The 17,384-nt window shown below is 43.1% G+C and overlaps 2 protein-coding genes across 4 annotated transcripts in view; one reads left to right on the top strand and one right to left on the bottom strand.

Moving 5' to 3' along the window:
* The window catches only part of SPTBN1 (spectrin beta, non-erythrocytic 1), a 211,195-nt gene extending 198,805 nt beyond the window's left edge, over nt 1-12,390 (bottom strand). The window contains exons 1-2 of one of the 3 annotated variants that reach the window (XM_027555291.1): nt 12,142-12,370; nt 11,401-11,443 (exon numbers count right to left, since the gene is read on the bottom strand). The gene's annotated coding sequence lies outside the window, so the exon portion shown is untranslated. Of the gene's footprint in view, nt 1-11,400; nt 11,554-12,141 lie in introns of those variants that run through there. The other 2 variants (XM_027555290.1, XM_027555292.1) reach the window with 2 other exon arrangements.
* LOC113901208 (translation initiation factor IF-2-like) lies at nt 11,771-13,315 on the top strand. Its single transcript, XM_027555298.1, has 2 exons — nt 11,771-12,103; nt 13,004-13,315. The coding sequence occupies exons 1-2, from the start codon at nt 11,875-11,877 to the stop codon at nt 13,033-13,035; spliced, it is 261 nt and encodes an 86-aa protein (XP_027411099.1). The 5' UTR covers nt 11,771-11,874; the 3' UTR covers nt 13,036-13,315.
* Nucleotides 13,316-17,384: the final 4,069 nt, after the last annotated feature.

Raw genomic sequence — 17,384 nt, 5'->3', positions numbered from 1 at the left:
TACAAATTAAACACTGAGCATACACACTTCAAAAGAATGAATTCTAATTATATACCATTCTAAATTTCCTAGTTTATCTGTTGGGTAAAAAAAATTTGTAGTTATATTCTGATACAAATTTTATTGACTAGCTAATGGCTTCAAGTTAATGTATTAAAAGATCAGAACCAGCAAGGCACTCCAGATTCTAAAGCAGAGATGCCAAATGGTTCTAAAACCATTTGGGTGTTTACTTGTACTGTTAAGAGTTCACAAAGAATGGAACTATGATGCCTATGTACATGGGCCAATGTTATAGCAATCTTGAAATTATAACATCTTACTTTCATATCTCAAAGCACACTTCACCTGAAACCCTTCTCAATCAATCATTTAAAGTTCAAGGTGGAAAAAACACAAAATTCCTGAATGTAAACTAAGTTCATTTTTCTAAGCTACAATTTACAAAGTAAAAAGCCTTTGACTGTGTGGATCACAATAAACTGTGGAAAATTCTGAAAAAGATGGGAATACCAGATTACCTGATCTGCCTCTTGAGAAATTTGTATGCAGGTCAGGAAGCAACAGTTAGAACTGGACATGGAACAACAGACTGGTTCCAAATAGGAAAAGGAGTATGTCAAGGCTGTATATTGTCCCCCTGCTTATTTAACTTATATGCAGAGTACATCATGAGAAAAGCTGGGCTGGAGGAAGCACAAGCTGGAATCAAGATTGCCGGGAGAAATACCAATAACCTCAGATATGCAGATGGCACTACCCTTATGGCAGAAAGTGAAAAACTAAAGAGCCTCTTGATGAAAGTTAAAGAGTGAAAAAGTTGGCTTAAAAGTCAATATTCAGAAAACTAAGATCATGGCATCCGGTCCCATCACGTCATGGCAAATAGATGGGGAAACAGTGGAAACAGTGGCTGACTTTATTTTTCTGGGCTCCAAAATCACTGCAGATGGTGATTGCAGCCATGAAATTAAAAGACGCTTACTCCTTGGAAGGAAAGTTATAATCAACCTAGACTATTAAAATATAATTAAAATATAAAATATTAAAATAATATGACCAACATAGCATATTAAAAAGCAGAGACATTACTTTGCCAACAAAGGTCCATCTAGTCAGGGCTATGGTTTTTCCAGTGGTCATGTATGGATGTGAGAGTTGGACTGTGAAGAAAGCTGAGCACCAAAGAATTGACGCTTTTGAAGTGTGGTGTTGGAGCAGACTCTTGAGAGTCCCTTGGACTGCAAGGAGATCCAACCAGTCCATCCTAAAGGAGACCAGTCCTGGGTGTTCATTGGAAGGACCGATGTTGAAGCTGAAACTCTAATACTTTGGCCACCTGATGCGAAGAGCTGACTCATCTGAAAGGACCCTGATGCTGGGAAAGATTGAGGGCAGGAGGAGAAGGGGACGACAGAGGATGAGATGGTTGGATGGCATCACCGACTCGATGGACATGAGTTTGGGTGAACTCCAGGAGTTGGTGATGGACAGGGAGGCCTGGCATGCTGTGGTTTATGGGGTCGCAAACAGTTGGACACGACTGAGCGTCTGAACTGAACTGAGTACATTTGAGGGCTTGGACCATAAACCAGAAAACATTAATAATATTATTTCCTCTCTAACATTTCCCTCACCAGCTAAGGACAAAGTGACTCATTTCTGGGATTCACCTTCAAACCACTATCCCGATAAAATTCCCCACTTAAAAAGTCTTAAAATAGTCCCTTGTCTCCCTTCATGGCTGAGGATTTTCAATCACACACATCTCTTTCTCATTTATGTGACACACGGACAAAAAGATATCATTATATGCATACAGAAATATCATATATAACATTATATAAGAATCTCTTTTCATAAAAAAGGACAGTATTAAAATTCATTCCTCCTACTCTTAGACTGAATATTCTCAAAATGCCAAGAAACCATTAATTGGAAGAAAATCTAAATTGGAAGTCATATTTATCTTAACATTTTCACTTGGATTTTTTCTGCATTTCTGACCAATTCCAATGAAACCTGATGGTCTAATGGTTACAAAACAAGTTCCAGCAGTAGTGTTTGGGCTTCTGCAAGTGAGAACAAATATGTCACAGAATTCCACTGCTCTCTTCGAGCAACTGTGCAGTTTGGACATAATAAGAGAAACCTGGTCTTCCCCACTCTTTAAACTGATGCAGACTGTGAAGTCAAGCTAGTATTCCAGCATATGTGAATGTTCTAGCCCTCTCAACCTCATCCAGAAGTGACTTACACATGCTGATGTTCTCCCACTGCTCCACATAAGAGCAGAAGACAGATATGACAATCCTTTGGAATCTTAAACTATTCCCTAACAATAATCTACAACTGGCCAGGCTTACTTTTTCCTTTTCTTTTTTTAAAAATTAAAGGGTTGATTGATTTTTTTGGCTAAGAAAAAAATGATCCTCATGGTAGTCTATTGTTTATTGCACTCTTATTTGTAAAATATTTTAAAACTCCAAATGAGAAACATTAAGTCATAGGAATTTCCTTTCATACAAGAAAGGAAATCATCCATCAACCTACCATCCAAAGCAAACTATTAACATTTTCACATATTTCCTTCCAGGCTTTTATTTAATATAACAAAATAGGAGTTACACCATATTATACAGCTTTGCATAGAGATATTTCCACTGAATATTATATTATTAGCATTTGCCCTTTTCAGTAAGACTCTAACAAACCATTCAGTACATTGAATTCCATCCTATGTACTGCTCCATAATATATTTGACTATGCCACATTTGCTTTTTCACTATTAATATTGCTAAGAAAATTCTTGTTTAAAAACCTGTCCTTATTTTTAATTTTCTTTAGATTACAGAACTACAAGGGGAATTTCAGTCCAAATGGTATAAACTTTTATGTTTTTGGTTATATATATATATACATACAAATACATGTATATTATTATTACTGTACTAACAATTGTATCAGAGAAGGCAATGGCACCCCACTCCAGTACTCTTGCCTGGAAAATCCCATGGACGGAGGAGCCTGGTGGGCTGCAGTCCATGAGGTCGCTAAGAGTCGGACACAACTGAGCGACTTCACTTTCACTTTTCAGTTTCATGCATTGGAGAAGGAAATGACAACCCACTCTAGAGTTCTTGCCTGGAGAATCCCAGGGACAGGGGAGCCTGATGGGCTGCCGTCTCTGGGGTCACACAGAGCTGGACATGACTAAAGTGACTTAGCAGCAGCAACAACTGTATTAATCCAAATATTCTTCCAACAGGTGATGCAGAGGTCCAATCTCACAGCATCCCAGAGAGCATTACCTATCTACCAGTTTAAGTGAAAAATTAACTGTTCTAGTTAATATTTCATATTACTGCTGAGTTTGAACAACTGAATATGGTTATTGGCTTCGTTGTTACCTTCTTTTATAAACTATGTTCCTATCCTTTCCCTAAGCACTAGGGTTTTAGCGTTTTCTTGTTTATTAAAAGTAAGTATTAATTAGGTTTTCCTTTCCTATAATTTAGACATAGGGACAAGTTTAATATAGACTAAATTTAGCATTATTTAAGTGCAAGATGGTATTGCTTATGGGAATGTATCTTTTCTGAATAAATCAAACTACTTATTTGCAAGGAAGCATAAAGGTGACACAAACTAAGCAAAACTTCCACATTTTATGACAATTAAAATGTATTGTGATGGGCACTGGATTATTCCACTCAACTTTCTTAGTCCTTTGTGACAGAAACTTAATGCTACCATTTTGCAAATGAAGATACTGGGGCTTGAAGACAGGTCAAGGCAGTTTGCCCAGGGTCAGTGGATGGAGTGATCTGGTGGAGGAATTCCAGGGCCTAAGGCTTGGGACCCCTGCATCCAACAGCCTCTCCCCAGTCACCCTAGCCCTGACCTGTCTCCTTCAGTTTCTCGAACATTACCTCCACTAAGAGTTCTTCCAGAGCCTCAAATTCAGCACAGTTAAAGAAAACTGATTTTCTTCCCAATGAGATATCCACTCTTCCCCTTCGTTTGTCTATGTCTCTCATCGTAATGATGACCATGTTCTTTGTCATTATTCAAATATGAACTCTTTATTTTAGCTCTCATCCACTCAGGTCCACTCCCATCCAGTCATCCTACAAAGAGTCAGCAAAGGATCCAGTCTTCACAACCTTTCTCCCAGCCCTCCCCTCCTCATTCTCTCAGCCTCCAACCATCACTTGCTCCCTTAACCTCTGGACTCACACCATCACCTCGTTCCTGTCTCCCTGCTTCTAGCTTCTGTTCCATGTGTTTTGAACATGGCTGAAGTGTTGTGTTATTCAACTATCATCACAGAATTTTAGATGTACAGGATCTTAAAAACTAAGTAACAGATACGATCAGCTGGTAGTTCCGGATTCAAACACTGTGTGGAGAGTTTCTGGAGCTCTAGATCAGCTCTGTGGAAAGAGTGCCCTGACTGATTTTCTATGCCTGCTAGGGACACAGAGAGTGGTGCCCTTGTGGCAGATTTTAACCTTCACTATGGAAGATCCCCTGGAGAAAGGAATGGCAACCCACTCCAATATCTTGCCTTTAGAGTCCCATGGACAGAGGAGCCTGGCGGGCTACAGTCCATGGGGTCACAAAGAATAGGACACAACTGAGCAACTAACACTTCATTTCTTCATGATTTCACCTAAGTTTTTCATTTTATAAATTTAGATCTGAGACCAGAAGGATTAATGGCTTGCTGAAGTCATATACCTGGTCAGTAAAAGATCTTTTATCTTCTACACATACAGAGCATATTCTTTTTTTTTTTTAACTTGAAGACTTTATTGCATGCAAAAGGAAAGTACATGTTGGAAAACTCCATCGTGGGAACTTACTGTACCCTGAAAGGCAATGCCAAAGAATGCTCAAACTACCACACAATTGCACTCATCTCACACACTAGTAAAGTAATCCTCGAAATTCTCCAAGCCAGGCTTCAGCAATATGTGAACTATGAACTTCCTGATGTTCAAGCTGGTTTTAGAAAAGGCAGAGGAACCAGAGATCAAATTGCCAACATCCTCTGGATCATGGAAAAAGCAAGAGAGTTCCAGAAAAACATCTATTTCTGCTTTATCGACTATGCCAAAGCCTTTGACTATGTGGATCACAATAAACTGTGGAAAATTCTGAAAGGGATGGGAATACCAGACCACCTGATCTGCCTCTTCAGAAATCTGTATGCAGGTCAGGAAGCAACAGTTAGAACTGGACATGGAACAACAGACTGGTTCCAAATAGGAAAAGGAGTATGTCAAGGCTGTATATTGTCACCCTGCTTATTTAACTTCTATGCAGAGTACATCATGAGAAACGCTGGACTGGAAGAAGCACAAGCTGGAATCAAGATTGCTGGGAGAAATATCAATAACCTCAGATATGCAGATGACACCACCCTTATGGCAGAAAGTGAAGAGGAACTACAAAGCCTCTTGATGAAAGTGAAAGTGGAGAGTGAGAGAGTTGGCTTAAAGCTCAACATTCAGAAAACGAAGATCATGGCATCCGGTCCCACCACTTCATGGGAAATAGATGGGGAAACAGTGGAAACAGTGTCAGACTTTATTTTTTTGGGTTCCAAAATCACTACAGATGGTGACTGCAGCCATGAAATTAAAAGACGCTTACTCTTTGGAAGGAAAATTATGACCAACCTAGACAGCATATTCAAAAGCAGAGACATTACTTTGCCAACAAAGGTTCGTCTAGTCAAGGCTATGGTTTTTCCTGTGGTCATGTATGGATGTCAGAGTTGGGCTGTGAAGAAGGCTGAACGCCGAAGAACTGATGCTTTTGAACTGTGGTGTTGGAGAAGACTCTTGAGAGTCCCTTGGACTGCAAGGAGATCCAACCAGTCCATTTTGAAGGAGATCAGCCCTGGGATTTCTTTGGAAGGAATGATGCTAAAGCTGAAACTCCAGTACTTTGGCCACCTCATGCGAAGAGCTGACTCATTGGAAAAGACTCTGATGCTGGGAGGGATTGTGGGCAGGAGGAGAAGGGGACGACAGAGGATGAGATGGCTGGATGGCATCACTGACTCGATGGATGTGAGTCTGGGTGAACTCCGGGAGTTGGTGATGGACAGGGAGGCCTGGCATGCTGCAATTCATGGGGTTGCAAAGAGTCGGACACGACTGAGCGACTGAACTTAACTGAACACCAGTGTCCAAACCTGCTCTTCTGTAAGAGCCAGGTTGTCTTGAGGCCGGCGACTGTCACAAGGCGTCCAGCCCTCCTCCTGGCTGCCCTGTGACCTCCTCAGCCTGGCTCAAGATGGGCAGGGTCCTCCATCACAGCAACAGGGCATATTCTATACAGTAGGAGTATACAGTCCTTGGATCAGAACTGATTCCTACTCAACTGTAGGTCAGCCCATCATCCTAACTCAATCACAAGTCTTGGCAAGAGATAGTACTCAGTAATTATTTACTGCATTAAAAATCATACTGGAAAGTAACTTTAGAGTAGGAGCAAAGGCATTACATTCATATAAATGCTTCTTGGTAGAAGAAGAAGCACTCCTTTTAAGAACAGGAAACTGAACTGAACTGACAAAGGGTTTTCACTAAGTGGTCTTGCACAGCCTGTGTTAATCAATATAAAAATTCCACTGGTAACAGAATATTTTAAAAAATAAAAGAATAAAGCTCTTTTGACATAAAAATGTTAAGGTAGTTTTGAGAAAACACTCCAAGAGGGGGTTAGTGGCTTGTACAGCTTGTAGTCCAAAGAGAAAGGAATGGAACTGTTATCAGCTAAACACGTACTAGGTGCCCAGGACTGTACGCTGCTGTCTCACAACTGTATGAGGAAGTATTATTCCCTTTTTACTTATGAGGAAACTGTGGTTTCAAGAATAATGAACTAACCCAAGGACCTAGATGTGAGCACATGGCTGGTATATAACAGCATTTAGGATTTGAGCCCAGATTGATTTGACTCTAAAATCTAAGTTCTTCCCAAACTAAGGGAAGTTATTCTGTAATAACATAATCATCCCCACAAACCTTAAAGGACAAAACCTGATTATGATTCTCCTGAAATTATGAGTGATTGCTCATCAAAAGAAACCACAGTTTAAAACAAAACATAAACTGGGAAGTAGTTTTTGCAACGCATGAAATCCACAACGGATTATAAGACAATCTATATTAAATCAATCAATAAGACAATAGCTAAAAGAAATACAGACAAATGACTAAATCAGGACTTCACAAAAGAAAGAACCCAAAAGGTCAATAATACATACTTAACTTCCAATAATCAGGGAAATTTCAAATAAAGAGCTTAATGAGATAACATTTCACAAGTATTACTGGACAACATTTTGAAGTCTGGCAAGGTTGTAAAACAACTATAACAGCTATATACTTCTAGTAGGAATATAATCAGTACAATCACTCTGGCATTATCTAGTAAGGTTGGTGATGCACATACCCTATGATCTGGCAAATTTCATTCCTGAGAAGGAGAGAAAAATAACATGTTTGTGTGCATATGCATGTACGCCTACATACTTAATAAGAGACATGCAGAGGACCCATTCATAGCTGTCCTTTTATAAAAGAAAAAAGAAAAAAACTAGAATCAATCCAAATCTCCATCTACAGTAGAAAGAATAAATAAGTCATGATGGAATACTACACAGCAATGAAAATGAATGAACTACAGCAACGAAATGAATGAGTCTCAGGAATGTTAATATAAAAGGACAAGTCACAGAAGAATACATAAAATATAATTTCATTTATATAATATAAAGTTCAGAAACATACAAAAATAAGTAAGAATTTTAAAAAGGATAGCCCATAAAGAAGATCAAAGGAATGATAAACACAAAATTCAGGGCTGTGGTTGTTTCAGATGGGATGATAGGGGGGCACATGGGTGACTCTGAATGTATGACAGTTTCTTCTTCTTGAACTAGGTGCTGACTGCCTGTGTGTTCACTGGTTTATGATTCAGTAGCATCTTTGATGAGCATTATTCTGTATATACAAATCACTTAATAAAAAACAACTGTAAGGGGGGAAAAATGAGCCAGAAAGTCAGGATATTGAATATACCAGGAAAAACAGCTGATAAGAAAAAACAAGATGCCAGAGGTAGAGCTCAGGGGTTTAGCCTCCTGGACTCCAGTTTTGCTGTCTCAAAGCTAACACCATCTTCTGGAGAAGGAGGAGAAGATTGTTTTTTTCAACTTTAGAGGTGTTTTAGAAAAGAACCTAAAGAAATTGACTAGTCTAAATAAACATAATATTAATAAATAGAACTCTTCCACCTAAAAGTTACAGAAGAACTTTAAAAAGTATTTCTGTATTATATATAGTATGTGTATCAATTTCTTAATGATGCAAGGGGGGAAATGTGCTGATACTTCAGCAAAAGAGAAGTAAGATACTAGAAGGAACCTTTTGATATGGAGGTCCCTTAGCTGAAGGTGTAGAGCAGTTTTTTTATTTAATGTGCATACAAATCACTTAGGGGTCACGGTAAAATGCAAATGCTATTTGGGAGGACTGGGCCTCTAAGAATTTGCATATGCAACAAGCTCCCATTTTGTAAATGATCCTGTGCTGAACCTCAGGATGACAGTGAGACATCATGAAAATGCCTTCTCTGGTGATGTTTAAAAATGTAAATATAAGAGTAGAGATAGTTTCATTCTGCCCCCAAAGTAGAGACTGATGACGTTATTCCTACATTACAAAAACTTGGATACAGGACATCTCTATCCAAAAATCAAGAATACTTAACTAGGTCTTTTGCAAAGAAAAGGTGCTTTGGGAAAATAGCAAAGACTGAAAATTTACAAGAGAACTCCATGAGAGGTTTTACTCACCTCCAGAGATCTAAAGAAGTAGCTCTTTCAGCCTAGGTATTAGCTCTTTTCTTATGGAATAATGGTTTACATTCCCAACAGTCTCAATAGAAGAAACCAGGACAACCATAAACGATATTCACAGAGCATTAATTAAGCCTTGATTATGATGCAGATAGTGGTGGCGAGAACAACACAATTATGGAGCATCACATCACTGCATGTAAAAAATATATATGTTGGGCTTTAAAATTCTAAGAGTATGCTTTTAAAATGAAAAGTTTACTATCTCAATAAAAATATCAAATAATTTCCACCTGTCATGTCTATGTTTGTTTAGTAGTACTTAAAATCCATACAGCAAGACAAAATAACCACTTCAATACTCTTCCAGGGAAACTCTGCCACTGTCAAGTCTCTGCTAAGGATGTGTCTGTCACAAGGGGAGCAAGGTCTTGTCCCTTGCTCCAACAACATCACAGACAGTTGTTACTACTCTCATCCAAGGGCTGCTCTTTACTGAAAGCCTGCACAGCAGGAGACCACCAAGTGACAGCATTTTCTTCACTGGCCTGATGCTTCTCATTCTCTCTGATGAAGGTTCTGGTCAGACCAGAGCCAACAGAGCTACAAAGAGCTTGACCTAACAGAATTCTGCACCTGGTTAAGTCAGAACAGCTAAACCTCTGGTGACATCAACACAGGATATATTCCTACAACATAGTAAATCCAAAATGTTTGGATAATCCATGGAAACAATACTCCCAAACATTTCAATGCAACATGATTTTATACAACCAGCACAACAACGAAGCCCAAATCTAAAAAATTCTATATTTTCATGGCCCTCTATTACTGAAACTCAAAATGAGGCACGTAAACCACACAGTCTGCAGTAGATTCTACTTCTGTGGCTGGTCTACAGAAAATCAAATGCCATTAACCTAGACTAATTAGAGATCTAAAAAATAAAAGCAGACACACCCGTGCTTTGAAACACTGATCTTCCCTTCCAGTTAGCATACTGAAATTCCCTTTTCACCTCTACATTCTAGAAAGGGGAGGGGGGAGGGGTGCACAATCTGAAATGTATCCCGTTGGCCATCCCACACTGAACTGTAGAAGTGGCATTTAGAAGGGAAATTCCTTGTGTACTACCCCAGACTAAATAGACAAGGACGCTGGAACGTCTCCTTCTAACCAGATAGAGCCACACAGGCCTTAGTGGTCTGCCCTTCTCCACCCGGTCCCCATCTGCAAAAAAAAATGTGCATAAAAATATACATACATATAAACAAACAAACGCAGTCAGTTACTACCACAATCCCACTATTCATGACGGAAGACAACCCGTCTATTAAAACCAACCTGAATACCAATGTACCATCAATCATAATACTCATTTACTAAATAATCCTTAATAAAGAATCCAAATATGTCATTGTATTTGAATACAGAAAAAGCAAACGACTAAAACAAAGCAAATACAGGTTAAAGAAATCATTTACCATCTGTCAAAAACGTATGTAAATTCCTTTTAAAACAATCTACTGCATGTTAATATCTTTTAAAAATATCTCAGGGACATATGAACTAAAATATATCAATTGTTTCATTTCAAAAAATGGTTTCCTATAGGAAAAATTCATACTCAGTGTTGATCAAAGAGGTACTGTAATCCCGTAGCTGTAACGCTTCAATTAATAAATATCAACTTTCCACATATGATGAAATTGATGGAGAATTGGGTTGTGGTTTACGGATTACAGGTGATCCACCAAAAGACGCTGAGACTCCCAATATAGAGTGCACCATGGCCTCCGCACACCGCTGGGGCCGGGTCCTCTCCGCAGCCCCTCCCTACCGAGGCTGAGGTCCCTCGGTTAGAGATTACATTCCGGTCCGCAGCCGCAGGCCGACTCCCTCTGCCCCGCATTAGCACTGCAGGACACCCCTTCATCCCAGAACGGCCAACAGGCGAGGCAGCCGGGGGTCACCCCAAGAGAAGCCTCCCCCCCTCACAGCTAGGTGACCTGGTCCTCCTTACGCTCCATCCAGCTGAAGCAGCATGACAAGGTAGAAGCGGCTCCGGGTCTCAGCCAAGGGCAGCCCTGGGCCTGGGTGGGGCCGGGCGGGGGCCGCAGGCGCCCAGTGGCCGTGCCAAGCCCCGCCAGCGAGAAGCAGGGGAGGCTGCGATACTGCTGCATTGTGCTGCATCACGGCGAAGGCAACGGGAGCCATCCATCTTGCCAAAAAATCACATCCCCGTCCAAATAAACCCTACTGAATCCATTTTCCTTCTCCGCCGAAGCACCCCCCACACTCGCCCTCTCCTCACTCACTATCTCGCCCAGCTTTTGACTGGAAAAATAACGGGCACAGCTTGTGTACCGAGCCCCACAACACTCCTCCTCCCCCCCACCCCTATCTGATGGCAGGCACTTGGCATCTTTCCTATCACAAAAACAAAGGGAAGGCTCCCCGCAAAAGAGGGCCGCGGGCGTGGTGTGAGGGCTGATGACCAGAGGGGCTTTCAGCTCACCTCCCCAAAGTCAGGCCCGGAGGGTCCCCGCGTTGGCACAAACCTGTTGAAGAGAGGGTGGCAGGAGCTGAAGGGCGGGCGCAGCGGCAGCTCCGCGCCCCGAGGCGGCTCCCGCCCAGCCCTGGGAGAGCAGGGACCGCAGGGAGGGCGGGGGGCGGGAGTGAAGATGGGCGGGAGTGGGGGCGCCGGGCCGCCGCCTCCGGTTCAGCTGCAGCGCGGCGCAGCCGGGACCACGCCTGGCCGCATCCCCCGTACCGTTACGCTCAGAGCCCGGCCCTGTCAACGCCGCCCCCGCTCGCCACCAGCCGGGGCTAGAGGGAGGGCACCTGAAAATATACCCTTGCGTCTGCCCACTCCGCAACCACCCCCGCGCAGCGGCCCCCAGCTGGAGGGAAGAGGCGGCGGAGGGAGGAACGAGGATTCGGCCCCGATACGTCCGGGGATGAGGCTAGGCGGCCGCGGTGCGCACCGCGGATGTGCAGCCACCTCACTGAGAAGCCCGCCGACCCCCGCCCCGCACCGCCCGAGTACTCGGAAGCACTGGGGACCCGGCTCCCCGCGCCGCCCCCGCCCGGGTTCTGCAGTTTCCCTGCCCCCACGCCGCTCCCCGGGCGTAGGGCAGCGGCGGGGCAACGGCGTCCTCCCGGCCTGGGCCCGCGCCCCTCCTCCCGCCGCCCCGGAGCCAGCCCGGGAGGCAGCCCCAGTGAGTTGGCATCTTCCAGCCTCCGGCCCCCTACCTACCTCCCGCGGATAGGGGGGTGGGGGCGCCGGGGTCCCGTCCTCCTCCCGCTCCTCGGCGGCCGGGCGGGTGGGCCGGGAAGCGACTCCGCGGGGCTGTCCGCGGCTGGGGCCGGGGCTCACAGGACGGGACCAGTGGGCGCTGCTGCGCGGGGCTGCGCGCTCGCTCCGGGCGGAGAGGCGGCCGAGGGAGGGACTGGAGGAATCCGCAGCCTGCACGGCAACAGCTGCACTGATTCCGGGGGCTGGGCTGGAGCGCGGGGCGGGGGGAGGAGGGGAGGGAGCTGCAGGGAGGGGGCGAGGGGCGGGGAGAGGAGCGCGCGGACGCGGACGGGCGGGCGCCGGGCGCGCGCACACACGCGCGCTCACACGTTCTCTCCCGCACACCCTCCACCCCGCCCCTGCGCTCCTCCCTCCTCGTTTGCTCGCTAGCGCCGGACCTCTGCGCTCGTCCAGAGCCCCGCAGTCGCCCACCCGGCGCCTGTTCCGCGCGCGACCCGAACCTCGGGCGCGTCCACGCTCTCCCCGCGGAGGCTCTGCCCTGGCCAAGCGCCAACCTTGTCCCCTGCCGCCGGTACTGGCCGGGGCTGGCCTGGGCAGGGTGGGCACAGACGCCGCGCTCTCCGAGCCAAGGGACGGTGGTGGCTTTGTCCCCACAGCCGGCGAAGTCCAATTTCACGTTTCATTTGAGGCTAATTCGATTATCGCCATGGAAAGGGGCAGCCTAATTTTCTACGTGACTTGTGCAGCCTCTTTTCGCCCGCGACGTTAGCGTTTGAAACGCGATGGAGAGAGCGTGTGGAGGGAGGCTTTGGAAAGTCGTTTGGTTGGTTTAGTTTTAGATCTAGCTGGTGATGCCTTATAGGTTCTGCCCGGCCTGATGAAGAGCGATGGTGACGAACCTGGGTGATGGAAGGAGAGCGGTTGTTGCTCGGCGGAGTCAACATCTTCGTCCTTCATGAGTGATTTTTCACCCTTTCCCTCGCGGTAGCTGTAATAGACCCCACAAGTGGTTCGTGCAACTCTTGCCTTCCTCGCCTGACGCCCCAACGCTCACTTTAGCCTGGTTGGGTGCCCTTCCCGAGCCGCTCCCGCGGAGTGGGGGCGTCCCCGGTGCACTGGCGACCCGGCGATGGCGGGAGGGCTGAGTTCTCCTCTTACCCACATACCGTGAGACGGACACAGGACGTTTCCTCGAGATTCGGCGAGTGTGCGAGCAGGTTCTCAACCAGTTTGCTCACCCTGTCAATCCCTCGGGCTATGTAGAAATTCTGGAACCGCCACTGTTGAGGAGAAAAGATGGTGTCATCACCAGGACCACAAATAGAAACGCTCTTCAGAAAACAGTCTGGAGAAACTGACTTTCTGCCTGCTCTGTAAGTGCCCAAGGCGGCAGTGTAAGCCTTCCGAGGGAAGAGGCCTTTCTCCATTGTTTGTTTTTAAAGCCTTAAGGCTTTTCTCCTGAAGATATGACCCTCAAACCCTAACTTAAAAAAAAAAATTTTTTTTAATAATAACAATAATAATAGACCATGAGAGATCTATAAATCAACCAGGTCCACTGATTTGCGATCATGCTTATATCTCAAATCAGTGGACCTGGTAGATTTACTATATTTTTGTATGTAGTTTTAATGAATATTTAAAAATAAAACTAAACAAAATCATCTCAGCAAAGTGAAGATGATCCTTCCTTTCAGGCCTTCACCATATGTTTGAATGTTTGACCAAAGTTTATATTTGAACTGTATGAAAAAAATTGAGGAAGGCAAATAATTTAACATTTTTCTCACAAGGCTGATCACCACAGCCAGGTGAACTCTCAAAGGGCAGGTTTCTTTGTCCATTGTTTATACATAGTAGGCATTTAAAAGGTACTCAAAAAATACTTGTTGAATTGGACAGAATCAACATGTCGGTGGCTGCCCTTATTAGGTAAGGCGAAATCCGACTAGAAATAAAAGTTGTTTCCCTTTCACTTATTTTGTGCCAGAGCCCCTAGCCCCTCCCCCCCCCCCACACAATGTTAATGATATACCAAAGAAAACAATGGCAGTACTGAGAAATGCCTGTTTAAATTCTTTCAGTGTTATTCTGAAATTGTGACTCTTAACTGTTTCCTTTATCACAGACAACAGTATTCGAATAAATCTTCATTTGATGGATGAGTCACCTGCCGTACCCCAGTCTACTCCCCCTTACTTTAAAATTTTTTCCTCCAGAAAGGGAAGCCAGACATATCTTTAGCAAGGTACTCCAGTAAAGTGGCAGCAAGTATTCAAAAAATGTGAAAGACAAGGATTCAGAGTTTCACTGTAAATACCTGATAGCAACCTTTGGTGGGAAAAAAACATCACCCAGGAGAGCCCAGGGTATCACTAACCAGGAAAAATTAACATGTCCCCCATCCCCAAAAAAGTCAATCTGGAGAGATCACTGAAGAAGGCACATATCTCTGTAGAAGGACAGAACCGAGAAAAAGAAAAAACATTTAGGCAATAATAAAGGTAACTCAAAAGGATTATTCTTAAGTATCTCAGATGCAGCTTTGAAGTCTTTCCTCATATTAGACTTAAGGTTGATTTAAAGGAACCTAAAACTCATCAGTGTCCTCTCTGTAACTTCCTACTCTCCATTTTCAAAACCTTGTGAGTATATATGGCTTTGTCGCCAGGCATTATTTGTCTCCAATAAAGTGGATATAGCACTTTATTTCAAAATTTTTTTACAGATATATATAGTTACTTTAACTTTCCATTAGAAATGTAGGGGGAAATCTTGCCAACCTACTTATTAGTCAGTATAGACTAGGTTATGATGCTGTAATACCCAGTCCCCAAATCTCAGTATAATATGCTAGTTACGAATCAGCAAAAACTTTGTTGCTTATACACAGTCAACTGTGGTTCCAAGAAACTCTCTGAGGAAGCTGTCTTCCAAATGTCAGCTCAGCATTCTGGAATACTTAGATGCTATGGTACCTTCATATCAGAAATACTTCTGCCCAGAAATGGCACAAAGTTTTCTCCACTTGCATTTTACATGACTTGCTTTGTCAGGTGACTACAACTAAAATCAAAGATTGATGAACAATAGTGATGTCTGCCACCACTTGTTTTATTTAGAAAAGAGGAAATGGTACTTTATTTACTTGATTATATTAGCCCAACTAATACCTGTATACCTACAAACTATTATGTATAAAATAAGCTACAACGACATATTGTACAACACAGAGGATACAGACAATATTTTAAAATAACAAAAAAATTATTAAGATTATAAACTTTAAGTTGTATATATTTTACCACAATAAAAATTTAGAAAAAGAAAGCCCATCTTTTATTGTACTAATTAACATGCTAAAATTTTAAAAGGACACATTTTGAAAACTTGAATAAATTTTTTTCATTTCTAATATTCTTAAACTTGACTTCCTTGTCACGCTGAACTAGTCTGAGAAGTCTCCTCATATTAGAAATGTTCCATCTGGTGATTTACACATATTTATTTTGCACTGGGGAAACCTCCAGACTTACATGTTTCAAGTATCATTACCATTAATGAATAGTTTCTGAGCACCAATAGCACATTTATTGCTCAGTAAAATAATTCATTCTTTCAATTATTCAAGAAATATGTATGCCTTAATCTGTTCTGGGCTGTGAAATAAAGCAGTGGGCAAAACAGTAAAAAAAAATCACTGCCTTCAGGGAGCTTCCATTGTAGAAGAGGGTATGATCAATAAACAAGTACAATATATGTATGATTATTAATCTGACTATATGGTAATATAAATGTTTAGAAACAATATTTATAACATGATCAGAATAAATAGTCTCAGCTTTCTATATAGGATCTTCAAAATTTTCTGTTAACAATGGTAAGGATCATGTGTGTGCGTGCTAAGTCACCTCAGTGGTGTCCTACTCTTTGCAACCCTATGGACTGCAGCCCACCAGGCTCCTCTGTCCATGGGATTCTCCAGACAAGAATACTGGAGTAGGTTGCCATGCCCTCTTCCAGGGGATCTTCCTGACCCAGGGATGAAACCCATCTCTCTTGTTTCCTGCACTGGCAGGTGGAGTCTTTATCACTAGCACCACCTGGAAAGCCCAGTAAGTAGCAACTATAAAGTACTTTCCAGTTTGTACAGTGTTTTAGCAAATAACACGGAGAAGGCAATGACACCCCACTCCAGTACTTTTGCCTGGAAAATCCCATGGACAGAGGAGCCTGGTAGACTGCAGTCCATGGGGTCGCTAAGAGTCAGACACGACTGAGCAACTTCACTTTCACTTTTCACTTTCATGCATTGGAGAAGGAAATGGCAGCCCACTCCAGTGTTCTTGCCTGGAGAATCCCAGGGACCGGGGAGCCTGGTGGGCTGCCGTCTATGGGGTTGCACAGAGTCGGACACGACTGAAGCGACTTAGCAGCAGCAGCAAATAACATACTTTCTTGTCCTTTTGTCAGTTCTGTGAGGTAGATATTAACCCCATTTTATAAATGAGAAAACTGAGACATAATTTGAGTTTCTAAGTTTACACAAGTGCTAAGTAACAGTGATATCTACTTAGAAACTAGTACATCAGAGCCGTGTGCTTGAGCATTGCATATTAATTATTAAAAAGTAGTTCTCTTTTCCAGATGAAAAAAGTTTTAGAGATGGATGGTGGTGATGGGGGCACAACAATGTGACTGAACTGATGACATTGAACTGTACATTTGAAAATGGTTAAAGTGCTAACAAATGGATAAAGATGTGATACATATAAACAATAAAATATTACTCACCATGAAAAGGAATGAATTTGACTCAGTGAGGTGGATGAACCTACAGCCTGTTATACATAGTGAAGTAAGTCAGAAAGAGAAAAATAAATATTGTATACTAATGCGAAATAGATAGGGAAACAGTGGAAACAGAGTCAGACTTTATGTTTTGGGGCTCCAAAATCACTGCAGATGGTGACTGCAGCCATGAAATTAAAAGACACTTACTCCTTGGAAGGAAAGTTATGACCAACGTAGATAACATATTCAAAAGCAGAGGCATTACTTTGCCAACAAAGATCTGTCTAGTCAAGGCTATGGTTTTTCCAGTGGTCATGTATGGATGTGAGAGTTGGACTGTGAAGAAGGCTGAGCGCCGAAGAATTGATGCTTTTGAACTGTGGTGTTGGAGAAGACTCTTGAGAGTCCCTTGGACTGCAAGGAGATCCAACCAGTCCATTCTAAAGGAG

Source organism: Bos indicus x Bos taurus, chromosome 11, assembly GCF_003369695.1.
Source record: "Bos indicus x Bos taurus breed Angus x Brahman F1 hybrid chromosome 11, Bos_hybrid_MaternalHap_v2.0, whole genome shotgun sequence".
NCBI classification, from domain to species: Eukaryota; Metazoa; Chordata; class Mammalia; order Artiodactyla; family Bovidae; genus Bos; species Bos indicus x Bos taurus.
This window is presented reverse-complemented; position numbering and strand designations above follow the sequence as displayed.

Bases quoted from the DNA above. Each gene is read 5' to 3' on its own strand.
- LOC113901208 (XM_027555298.1), top strand. From the start codon at position 11,875: ATGTGCAGCCACCTCACTGAGAAGCCCGCCGACCCCCGCCCCGCACCG. The intron at 12,104-13,003 runs GTGAGTTGGCAT...GATGCCTTATAG, and splicing joins CAGCCCGGGAGGCAGCCCCA to GTTCTGCCCGGCCTGATGAA.